At 44.8% G+C, this 12,904-nt stretch overlaps 1 protein-coding gene across 1 annotated transcript; it reads right to left on the bottom strand.

The window, feature by feature from the left end:
• Window positions 1-4,552: 4,552 nt before the first annotated feature.
• Window positions 4,553-11,111, bottom strand: ponzr1 (plac8 onzin related protein 1). The gene is made up of 4 exons (XM_056300349.1): window positions 10,988-11,111; window positions 10,351-10,461; window positions 8,895-9,043; window positions 4,553-4,701 (listed from the first exon to the last, which is right to left on the bottom strand). The coding sequence occupies exons 2-4, from the start codon at window positions 10,457-10,459 to the stop codon at window positions 4,564-4,566; spliced, it is 396 nt and encodes a 131-aa protein (XP_056156324.1). The 5' UTR covers window positions 10,460-10,461; window positions 10,988-11,111; the 3' UTR covers window positions 4,553-4,563.
• Between the last annotated feature and the right edge of the window lie 1,793 nt (window positions 11,112-12,904).

The raw sequence follows: 12,904 nt of genomic DNA, 5'->3' as shown, positions 1-12,904 counted from the left end.
GCCCTGCATCAGTAGAGACTACCTTGGGCCCTCCATCGCCACGCAGGGTTGGAATAAACGTCCCTTGTAGGGTATGACTAAGGATCCCTACTATACGCGAACACAATACCCCTGACCTTTTAGGGCCCCTCGTGGTCTGGGGCCTCCGGGCACTCGCTCGGCATGCCCGGTCCGTAATCCAGCCTTGTCTCTGGGAGTGTCTCTGTGAGAGTGTGAGACGAACCGACAAACAGCCTGAGCAACCAAGGCTACCCGGGGGGGGGGGGGGGGGGGCAATCAGGGCAATCAGGCGCAGGACCCGTAAAGCCAATCGGCGAAAGGGGAAGGAGAATGGGCGCAGGTGCGCAGGACAGGGCAGGAACCGGACAGCCAATCGGAGAAAGGGGAGGGAGATTGGGCGCAGGTGCCGCACAGCCAATCGGAAAAGAGAACAGGTGAGTGAAGCCGGGCAATCAGGGTCACTCAGGCACACGGGCGCCGGTGAACTGAAACACCAATCAGGGGATGGGAGAGCCCCGATGACCCAGATCACACACACCCATGACCTGTCTGGGGGTGGGAAGGCGGATGTGGGTACGTGTCCTGGTCGCTGCACTGGCGCCTCCTCTGGTTGGTCGGGATGCCTGTTCAGGGGGGAGAGGGGGAACTGGGGGGGAATAGAGGGATCCTTCCACGCGCAGCATTCCCCTGGCGAAACTCCTCACTGTCAGGTGAAAAGAAGCGGCTGGCGACTCCACATGTATCGGAGGCGGCATGTGGTAGTCTGCAGCCGTCTCCGGATCGGCGGGCGGGGGGCGAGGGGGGGGGTTAGGGTTAGCGACCAAGACGGCTCGGAAGAATGGGGTAATTGGCCAAGCACAATTTGAAGGAAAAAAAGGGAGGGGGAATCATATATTTTTTTTTATCTCGTCCGGTGTCTTTAACTCTTGTGTTGCCTTTTTTGTTTGCGATTTGTTTTGTTTTTGTTCTGACAGTTTGCGAGTCTGTTTGCAGTGTTGCTGCTTTACACGTGAGCGACACAAATCAGGTTTAACCCTGTCTGACCCTCTGTGTACAGTGCCGCATGGACGGCCATTCACATAAGGTCAACAGAGGATATTTCTGTAACCTGGACTATAGAAGAAGAAACGGCAGCCTGTGTACGGAAGTATCAGCAGAACTTTCACTACCATTAACCAGCAAAACAAAACCACAAAAGAAGAACGAGGAATTCAAGGGAAGGGAAGTCAAGCAGTGACTCGTCTGTTTTGCATTAAGATCAGTTTTATCTTAAATTGGTACCCCTTTACAATAAGACTACCCTTACATAGTGTTTAAGAATGGTTCATAATTAGTTTATTAATTGGGTTGTGAAGGCTTTATACATCGTTAATAAGCTGTGATAACACATGAGATAAAAAGGGCATCAGTGACCCGTAGCTTGCCAAGTAGTGAGCCCACATTTATCTGTACTGTTAAGCCTCAGATCTCGTTGGTTACTTAGCTAGCAGCTAGCAAGACCTGCTAGCAGCTAGCAAGCTGTGAGATATAACAGAATATAGATGCAAAGTGCAGCAGTAATTTGATCTTGCCAAATAGTTAGCCTGCACTAATGTATGAAAACTGTTATAACTTGTTTGTTATTGTTTATTAATGATGTATAAAGTGTTTATGACCTAATTAATAACCTAATTACAAGTCATTTATAAGTCCTTCATGAGGGTAGTATTATTGTAAAGTGGTACCCTTAAATCTCATGGTTCCTTTATTTAGTTGCAAATTTCTAGTAAGACGTTGATAAAATATTTTCCGTCCTATTAAATAAAGGTGAGTGCCAGTCCATTTAAAGAAATACATGAATAAGGGCAGAACTCGTGACCTTTGTTAAATTTTATTAAGTAAAGTCAAGCAAAGATGCAAAGACATACAACAGCAACCAACTTTAGTATCATAGCACCCTGGTGAGTTATTATGTGTGTGGTTAAGCTAAGGTGTGGGTGATGTGAACGGCAAAGAACTGACACACAGACTTAACATCCACAAGCTAAGGTAGAGGCCATATTGTCAGTTTACATTATTCTACAGTTTACAAGTATACTGTATGACCAATTAACACACTCCATTTACCATACATATCACGATTGATAACTACAAAAAAAAAGTTTAGCTATGTGTAGTTTTCTGCTCTAAAACTCAGGAATCTGCCCTTCAGCATTGGAACATAGAAAAACTGATAATATTACATAACCCTTTAAAATATACGCAATTCATTATGCAGAAATTCACACACAAGTAAAGTAGATGTAATTAAACTATGATGGCCAGCAATTACCAAGTGATATATGAGTAAAATAGGGGCTTTTGGTGGCAAGGTGGCCCAGTGGTTATCGCCTTGCCTCACAGCAAGAAGGTCCTGGGTTCGAACCCCAGGATTGTCCAACTTTGGGGGTCATCCTAGGTCGTCCTCTGTGTGGAGTTGCATGTTCTCCCCGTGTCTGCGATGGGTTTTCTCCGGGTGCTCCGGTTTCCCCCACCGTCAAAAAGAAACATGCATGTTAGGCTTAATACTCCTGTCTGTGTCCCTGACCAAGGCAATGGGAAAAGAACTGGAGTTGGTCCCCCTGGCGCAGCATGATGGCGGCAGCCCACTGTTCCTAGCTACCCAGATCACAGCTAGGATGGGTTAATTTGCAGTAACTGAATTTCCCCAAGGGGATTAATAAAGAAAACTTAATTTTTAAATTTTTCTATATCTCTAGTTTGCTTCCAACAAAGAGCTCAACGGTGGAACTGGTGGAAGATGTCTCCAGGTCACAACGGCAGTGAAGGCGGATGAAGGCTACAATAGAGGGTGGTCCCCAATCGCCTTGGTTCTCCATGCCATTGGTGTGTGGTGGCTGCAGGCGCATCAGCCTCTCCACGTAAAAAGCTGTCACGCGCAGGCGTCCTCCCATTATGCGGCTCCAGGATCGGGCCTCTACACCCACCTGAGGACCCAGAGGGACCTAGAGGGAGGTTGGTCATACTCGACCCCAAGTGACTGCCAATGATGAGTTTGCTTCCTTGTCATTATGATGTTAAATATAATCTACATCAAACACTGTGAGGGATAGATTCACCCAATGTCGGAACCCAGTGGCTATTGTCTAATGACGATTTGCCTCTTGGGACAACGGTCAATATTTCAGGCCCCCCAGTGTAGCTGCTGGTGGCTCGCTTTGGTTTCCCATTAAGACTTACTCTTATGTGCACCCGTCATCGTTTATGGCCCCGAGAGAATCCCCAACCCCTGTAATTTTTCCAAAGGCAATTGTGTAATCTGACTCTGAAAGCAGTTCGTTTCTTTAATTACACGAACGTTTCTCAACACAATACACAAACATCGATGCTTTTGTAGGTGTTTTAGGTCCAGCTGACATTTTGACCAACACGTTCCGCCTCTTTCACTCCCCACACGGACTTTTTACCAACATGCAACCAACGCATGAACCCGTAGAAATCACCGTCTACTCAAATGTGATTGGTCAATACTACCCGGACTGATACAGAAACGGAAACCAGAATGCTTCCCAACACCAAAATATAGTCCCTCGTAATTATAGTATTTTGAATTATTTTGTTTCAGAGGGCGCCTCACAGCACGAAGGTCCTGGGTTCGAACTCCAGGGCTGTCCAACCTTGGGGAGGGGGGGGCATCCCAGGTCATCCTCTGTGTGGAGTTTGCATGTTCTCCCCATGTCTGCGTGGGTTTCCTCCGGGTGCTCCGGTTTCCTCCCACAGTCCACAGACGTATAGGTCAGGTGAATCGGCCGTACTAAATTGTCCCTAGGTATGTGTGTGTGTGGGCCCTGTGATGGACTGGCAGTCTGTCCAGGGTGTCTCCCCGCCTGCTGCCCAATGACTGCTGGGATAGGCTCCAGCATCCCGCGACTCTGCATAGGATAAGCAGCTTGTTTAATGGATGGATGTGTCACAAGGATGAACACTGATTAGCTGTTAAACTTGAATATAAGGTTTTGAATATGGTGCTGCCTTCACTATGGTTATATGTCTCGACAGGACATTCAATATTCACCTTATATTCTAGTTTAGCTGATAATTACTATTCATCCACGTGACACAAAGGATTCAAAATACTACAAATACTGTGTTTGGTACAGCTTGATTTTTGAATTTATTCCATGCAGTGTTTGATTTACATTATATTGCTGGGATAGGCTCCAGAATCCCCGCGACCCGAATTCGGATAAGCGGCTTGGATGATGGATGGATGGATGGATGGATGGATGGATGGATTATAATGACAAGAAAGAAAACAAGAGATAGAAACACCCCTATTTTACTCATATATTACTCAGTAAATACCATCAATCATTGTTCAATTACACCTATTCGCTCGTAAGTTATTCAGGTAGTTCTGTGTAACGAATGGCCTGTAATCTGAAAGGGTTGCCGTATATTACTATGACAACGGGGTGCATACTGGTTTGACCATAACTGAAACTCCTGTCACTTGGGAATCAGCGAGACATTGACAAATGATTGATATCTGAGCCCGATTTAAATTTCAAGATATAATTGGGTCTAACTTCTCGTGACCTGCGTGGTGATGGGAGACGTAATGGGCTGCTGGACCCCCTTTATTTTCAACTCTCGAGCCATCTGGCACCAGACACAACCGTAGCAGCAAACGATCTTACAGAAGTCGTCACAATATGAACCCTGGAAAAAGGGAGAGGAAGAAAGAGAGAGAGAGAGAGAGAGAGAGAGAGAGAGAGAGAGAGAGAGAGAGAGAGAGAGAGAGAGAGATCAGGGAAAAATTAATCCAACAACAATTTCAAATAGAAACACAACCACTGCATCTACAACTCTGTGGCTGCAGATGTGAATCATGGGACATCATTTGAAAGAACTTCTTGATGGAAATGGAAGCGAGATAAAATTGTAGGAACCACATCTGAGTTTCACGAGGGATGGTTTGCAAAGAGACACGTATATACTGAACTGCTTCAATAGCCGGTAAGGAAACACACATTATTGCGTTCATGTGAGAGAGGTCAGTTAAGGGATGTACTGAGGAAGTAAAAGTAGGATCACGTTTTTGTTTTTGCCAAGTTCCTTTATACAAGTACATAGCAGACATTGTCCAAATATTTCCTGTCCTGCCAGAGATTATCAGCACCAACTTCATACTGTATTTTTATACCTAACAGACTGAAAATAATTTCTACTGGACTTCCAAGGTTAACGTTGAATGTTTACAGGCTCATTAACCACAAGAGCAAAATGGCTGATGGGCGTTCATCAAAGCTTATTGACTGAATGTATGGTGAAGCTAAATGAAAGGCGTTTTTTTATTCATGATAGAATATGACAAATTGTTTGCATATTTTTTTTAATTTTGAGATACTTTATTGATCCCCGTGGGTAAACGGCTCTCTGCATTTACCCCATCCTAGCTGTGTGGCTAAGAGCAGTGGGCAGCCGCCGTGCAGCACCCGGGGACCAACTCCAGTTCATCTTGCCATGCCTTGGTCAGGGACACAGACTGGACTACTAACCCTAACATGCATTTCTTTTTTGATGGTGGGGGAAACCCACCGCAGACACGGGGAGAACATGCAACTCCACACAGAGGACGACCTGGGATGACCCCCAAGGTTGGACAACCCCGGGGTTCAAACCCAGGACCTTCTTGCCGTGAGGTAAAAGCACCAACCACTGCACCACCATGCCAAATATCATAACATATTTGCACGTTGAAACCGCAGTTCCCCAAAAACACACCCTCTATTGTTCCCATTGTCTACGCCGAGCCTTGTGGTTAATGCCACTGCAGAGTAAAACACGATTTACTGCAAGTGAGGGGTGTTCAATACATGTGTCCTATTTTAACATCTTAAAAGATAACTTATGCACCTATGTATGCATGTATGTATGCATGTAAAGTGCAGTGTATATGTGTTAGATCTTTTTTTTTTTCAAAAGAAATGCAGCATCAAATAAGTGCAACCAACAAACATACAGTAATATCACTAACAGGAGTTGCGTGCGAAGTTTAAATCTAGGTCTTCTGCGTAGGTCTGCAAGAATCTCCAATAACAGACCAACACGATGAGCGGCAAACTCTTAATAATGTGAATTTCCTTTTCATGAACCAGTCTGAACTAAACAAACCATCGACAGCTCCCCTTTGCGTCGACCTCGAGAGATTTTGTTACCCACAATTCACATTTCTGGCTCCCAGAAAAATGGAGTAAGGCTGCATAAAACCTCGACGATGCCCCCCTGGCTGGAGAATAGTTTCCATTGCAAAACTGTGTACTTAGTAAGAAAGTTTGTTTACGCTGCAAAACAAAACCGCCACGCTTATTCAAATCTAAAGTGGGAACTTGAAGGCTCAGAGATTTATCAAACATCTCATCATTCAATCATGATTATTCAAACTAGTGTAACGTGCATGGATAAGTAGACACGTTGGTCCTTGACTAACGGGTCAGACCCTTTAGTCGACTGGTTAACGTTGTCGCTTGCAAAGTGAGAAACACGGGTTCGCGTCCCGGCTGTGGCGGCACCCGGGCTGCCCCCCCCCCCCGAATCCGCTACATTGGTGTCAGAAGTGGGATGGTGAGACCGTGAGGTCCTCGGAAGCGCGTGCGCCCAGAGGCGCGAGAGAGCTGATATGCCCGGAGGAGGGGGGTAGGGTAAGGTGCATGGATAAGTAGACACGTTGGTCCTTGACTAACGGGTCGGACCCTTTAGTCGATTGGTTAACGTTGTCGCTTGCGGAGTGGCAGACACGGGTTCGCGTCCCGGCTGTGGCGGTACCTGGGCTGCCCCCCTGATTTCGCTACACTGCTGTGTAACAGACGGCTCCCTCAATAGACCACCGTGCCTCTTCCTCATTTAGTTTGCCAGTTGGTGGCTTTAGTTGAAAGGCTGTTGAGACTTTGACACTGTCAACCATTATTCCGTTTATTCTGAATACGATTTTCAACAGGGCTGGGGATCGGCAAGTACCTCTTCATTTTATATCACTATGAACTTTTAGTGCTGATGCGATACATATTGGGATTTTTAAAATATCATGATAAATAAGTCTGTGAATGTTCTCATTCATCCAGGTCATGGTTATCCAAAGGAGTTGAATCCAGTGCAACTGGATACCAAGTCCAGTTGCACTGGATTCAACTCCTTTGGATAATCATGATAAATACTTTGATATGACATTACGATATTTTGATGGCACCGTTCCCTCTTAAAAAACAGGGAAAATAATCCAGAGAAAATGTGCAACAAAACGAATCTACTTTACGCCCCACAATTCAGATTCAAACATGCAGAGATGTAGAAATCATCACATCAGACCTCTTCACGGCATCTGTTCATTGTGTCTCCACACTGATTCAGGAGAAACACTACGACAGTAACATTGTCCAGGCTCAGTATCCCGATTGTTAAACCGGCTCGATCCCTCGATCCCCCCCCCCAAATAAACACACACACACACACACACACACACACACACACACACACACACACACACACACACACACACACACACTTCGTATTCAGCGGTCCTACCAATAAGTAGAGTTTGATTCAAGTTTAATTCAGCCGGATATATTATGTGCTAGCTGAGCGCTAACGCGTAGCCGCCATGTTGAAATCGCATCGTGAGCTCGATGGGAAGTCGTGCTGCGTTCAAGACACCTCAGGGGTTGGCTGTTGAAAGAGACAAATGTTTGACTCACTTGTCCATGCTGTTTACGTGGAAAACAACAACATGGATGTCCGTAGGAACATTTTTACTGGTGAAATGCATTTATGTTAAATATTTTTCTTGTAATGCAGTTTCCTTCTAGAAGAACGATATATATATATATATATATATATATATATATATATATATATATATATATATATATATATATCTGTCACAGTGGGAGCAGAAATTGAGAACCCAAACGCAGAAGCGGTAACAGGTTAAACAAACTGACCGGAAACACGAGGGTGTCAGGAACACGCATGACAGAACAATGACATGGTGGCGGCATGCCACTCTGACAACTAATGAACTAAACAGAACAACATAAATAAACAGAAACTCCGATTTCCCTGACAACCTGTTTCCTCTTTTTATTCTTTAAACTTGTGTATATGCTACTGTTTGTCTGAACGTAGTGTAACGTGCATGGATAAGTAGAGACGCTGGCCGCTGGCTGGCTGGCCAGTCTGACCCTTTAGTCGAGCGGTTAGCGATGTGTCCTGCGGTGCGGGAGATACGGGTTCGCTTCCCGGCCGCGGCAGTTCCTGTGGTTGCGTTGGCCCCCCGAATTCGCTACAGTAACAATGAAATTTTGAGGAAAATGTATACAAATTGCATAATCAACAACAGGTTTGCGGTAAATGGGTAACAGAGGAAAACTGGGGCCGGATTCAGGACTGGGATGGCGTTGTCTGAGCAGGACAAGACAAGAGTGCCTGTAAACTGCTAATAAGACACGTTAGTCCCTAGCTAACGGGTCTGACCCTTTAGCCGAGCGGTTAGTGATGTCCCCGGAAGCGCGCTCCGAAGAGACTTCTGAGGATCTGCACACTTCCGGATCCCACCGCTGCCACCAATGTAACCGGTTATTTTCTTGCCCGGTGCGGGATTCGATACGGAGTGTACTGCACCACAAGGCGACATCACTAACCGCTCGGCTAAAGGGTCAGACCCGTTAGCTAGGGGCTAACGTGTCTTATTAGTAGTTTACATTTCTAACCTGTAGTTCGACCGAACGTTCCGTTCTTTTTTACACCGGATGTCGTTTTTTTTTTAATATATACTCGTTCTGACTTTTCTTGAACGTAGCACCAGCTTTGATAAGCGTTCGGGGCTTTTTTTGAAGGGGGGGGGGGTTGCGTCTCACCTGGATGTCAAAGCGTTTCCTCATGGAGGAGCGCAGGGCGCAGGAGACGGCGAGGCAGCAAGGGTCCAGCAGCGGCAGGAGGAAACACCAGCCGAAGTCGTTGGTCGTCTTGCACTGCATGCAGGGAAAACACCACAGGCCACAGCAACCTAGAGAAGGACGGATGGAGACGGATGAGGTCGTCTTTTTATTTGTCCTCTTACAGAACATTTACTTTATTTGATGAAAGGTTTGAATTTGGGAGACGCGCCACTTGTATATTTGGAGGTTTTTTTTGTGTGAAATCACAGGAGAGAGCAAGAACAAGCCGGACCAGAAAGAAGGAAATAATGGATGAAATAAAGACAGAGTTACAAATGGGAAGAAAAACCACAGGAAGAAAGAACGTGCAACTATCAAAGAAGAAACAAAATAACAAACACAGAACGACTGAACACAGAAGAAACCCTTTTTTTTAATTATCTGCCAGTCATAACAGCTGCTATGAGCAGGAACAAAGCTTCAGCTTGTCCTCCTTTAGGGAAATCATAACAAAATGCAAAACACGGCCTTGTCCTCGCCTCACCTCAGCCCTCTCTCCCAATTCCCCTGACATAAAGTCTCCCTCGTATTTCCATCATTACATATCAGGCTGGACTGGACACAAAATGCTCCGAGCAATGATGCTAGATTGTATTAAAGCCAAATTAACACAGCCTTAAATCACAACACGGTCCCTGAGGGTCTCTACAATCACATTACATTCTTCAACAGAGGAAAATAGAAGAGCCGCCAACGTGCGGCACTCCCCTGTCCTCAGACTCTCGATTGAGATGAGAAAAATCAGGAGAAACAAATTGGGAGAAACCCCAGAAGGCGTATCAGAGGGCCGATCCCTCTTCCAAGACAGATAGACATGCACTTGGAGTTGAGTGGACAGGGAAGATAAGCAGTAACACGTTTACAATAACCACAAGCCAAACAATGCAGAATATAAATTTACACACACACGCACACACACACACACACACACACACACACACACACACACACACACACACACACACACACAAAGACATGTATGTAACCAGCTAACATCTACTTCAGCATCTCTATATTCTCTGCACCATTGAAAATCATCACCTCTTATTTCACCTGTGTGTAATCAACCCTTATATCTGAAGATTGTTGTGTTGTAGTGCTGTTATTCTATGTTAAGTACACTGAGAGAGCCATGAAACCAGAGTCAAATTCCATGTAGTGCAAACCTACATGGCCAATAAACACAATTCTGATTCTGGGACAATCACATATATACATACACACACACACACACACACACACACACACTTATTTATATATCTTTATATATACATATATAGGATGTGCACACACTGAAGCATCAGGTGTTAGTGTCCACGTCTTACGGGTATAATTACATAGAGTGCGGTACAAAATGGGAGGTGGGTTGACTTACAGGCACCCATATCCCCCATACAGTCAAAGAGGCCGGTGCTCCACGTCCCGGAGCCCTGGGTGGAGGTCACTCCACTGGCCCACTGCCGAGGCTGGATCTGGACGGCCATGTCTGAGATCCAAAAGAGCAAAAGAAATATATATACGATGTGAGAGAGCAAATTGTTGGTGATGCCAAAATGTAGAGATGTCGTACCGCGGCCTACCTGCTGAACATGAATGGCTAGATAGTAAAACGAATCAACGCAGGCATGAAGACAAAGTGACCTTCGAGCACGAACTATTTTATTTTCCGTCTTATCATATAGTAGTTTCCTGAATGTGTTCAATCCATCAACTTCTTCATCACAACAAAAAGTTAACAAAAAGCTGATCGTACACTCTCAAACCACCAAATTAAAACTAAAATGAACCCTAAAATGACATTTAAAAGGGATAAATGTGAGGGGGGGGGATAAAGCTAAACCTCCATCTGACAGGCTGCATGCCATATAAACTAGTCTAAAATGCTTCCTGATATAAGGATAATAATATTCATGGATGCACGGGCTGTGTCAGATTCAGATACAATTTCAAATTTGGTGTAAATCAACCAAATATTGAACTCAGCTGAAAGTCAGATTTTGCTGTAGTCTTACCTTCTCCGACGACTTGTAAATCACTTGTGTTTCCTATGAGAAAATCAACGGACTTCCACAGTTTGCAGGGAGGGAGGCTGGAGGACTAAAGACACGAGATCAGGCAACTACACGCGACACAGTTCCACGTGCATGTATATATATGAAAAGTTTAGGACACGCCCACACCCACAGGAGAACATCTGTGCATGGGATTGTGTTCATTGGCCAAGCCCAGGTCATCATCAATCATTAATACAAAATCAAACTTGGCTGAATTTACAAAAACGTCTCCTGTGTAGCACACCAGATTGCGTTGCGTCACCGTTAAAACCACTGAAGGGGCCCAACGAGGAGGAGGAGGGGGGTCCTGACAAGAAACGAGGGAAATATCACCGCTCCCTCTCATTGTGCAAGCTGAAATTCATCTTTTATCGCTTTGTCTTCAAAGAACAGACTTAATGAGGACATGAGTTAAAAAAACAAGACTGGGAACTTAAAAAAAAACTGCAATGTTGAATCCAGCAGCAGCAGCAAAGGTATTAGTATACGTGTATTATTACATATAAGAAGGCTAAAGTTTGTTATTATTATCATTATTATTATTGTGGTTTTACTTTCATAATATATTGCTAATACTTTTTTTCCCGATTTTCCTTTTCTGTTGTTGACTCGAAAGGACGTTTAAACCGATGCACCCACACATGCACCTTACATTGTTGTGTTGTCGTGCACTTTTCTATATAGTGTACATAGTTTATGTAGGTCTGTAGTGTAGATAGTGTGGGTTTTTTGGGGGGGGGTGTTCTTGTGTCCTTTGTGTTCAGGCAGAGTGAGACAGAGCACAAGAATGTTATTGTATTATAATGCACATGACAATAAAGTTGAACTTGACCTTGTTCTGCTTGTGATTGTTTTAATTAGTCTGTTTCTGATGTGAAGCACTCAGTTATAATTATAATGGTATGGACAATGACTGACAATGGCAGTGAATGGCTACAATAGTTGGATGGATGGATGGATGGATGGATGGATGGATGGATGGATGGATGGATGGATGGAAAGATGAAGAGTTGAGGCTCTGCTCTATTCTAAACACACAGCCTATAGGCCATCATTTATACCCACTTAATCTAATTGGGGATCACAGGAGGCCGTAGTCCATCCCAGCATGCATTGTGCAGAAGGCAGAGAGACATTTTGAACAGGTCACCAATCCATTTCAGGGGTCTCTCTGTCTGTCTGTCTGTCTGTCTGTCTGTCTGTCTCTCTCTCTCTCTCTCTCTCTCTCTCTCACTCAAACACACACACACACACACACCATGTAGACTCCACATAGACGAGCCCAACGTCATTTTGCTGTGAGGCGCTAACCGCTGATCAGCTCTTCGATCTGAGGTGTGTCTGTGTGTTTGTTCAGCTATATTTGTGAGGACCAATTTGAGTTTTTAACCATAGGAGTGAGGACATTTTTTTTTCATAGTGAGGACATTTTGGCCGGCTCTCACTTCTTCCAGGGTCTATTTTTGAGTCAGGACTTGGTTTCAGTCTAAGGCTACAATGGAGATTAGGTAAAGGTTAGGGTTAAAAGACAGGGAGTGAATGTATTCAGTGAGGATACCTGACAAGTACTATAGGAAAACAAATGTGTGTGTGCAGGGGCGTGGCCAACGGGGTGGCATGGGCTACCCCTCAAATCTAAGTGGCCACCCCAGGTGCCACCCCCACAAGGGTCGGAATGTGATAGGCCATTGGGCATGTAAGTATTAATTGTCCATGAGCAGTACATAGTAGTTTTCTTAACCAAACCTAACATTTTGGCCAACATTTGATGTTGGCCAAAATATCTATATTTAATTTTAGACATGCACATCTTCATTCATCCTCCTGAGTGTTGTGGTTATGGAGCACCTGATGTTATACCCCTCACTGGGGAGG

Source organism: Lampris incognitus, chromosome 20, assembly GCF_029633865.1.
Source record: "Lampris incognitus isolate fLamInc1 chromosome 20, fLamInc1.hap2, whole genome shotgun sequence".
NCBI lineage: Eukaryota > Metazoa > Chordata > Actinopteri > Lampriformes > Lampridae > Lampris > Lampris incognitus.
This window is presented reverse-complemented; position numbering and strand designations above follow the sequence as displayed.

Bases quoted from the DNA above. Each gene is read 5' to 3' on its own strand.
- ponzr1 (XM_056300349.1), bottom strand. From the start codon at position 10,459: ATGGCCGTCCAGATCCAGCCTCGGCAGTGGGCCAGTGGAGTGACCTCC. The intron at 9,044-10,350 runs GTAAGTCAACCC...GTCCTTCTCTAG, and splicing joins TATGGGGGATATGGGTGCCT to GTTGCTGTGGCCTGTGGTGT. The intron at 4,702-8,894 runs GTGAGACGCAAC...CCCTTTTTCCAG, and splicing joins GGAAACGCTTTGACATCCAG to GGTTCATATTGTGACGACTT.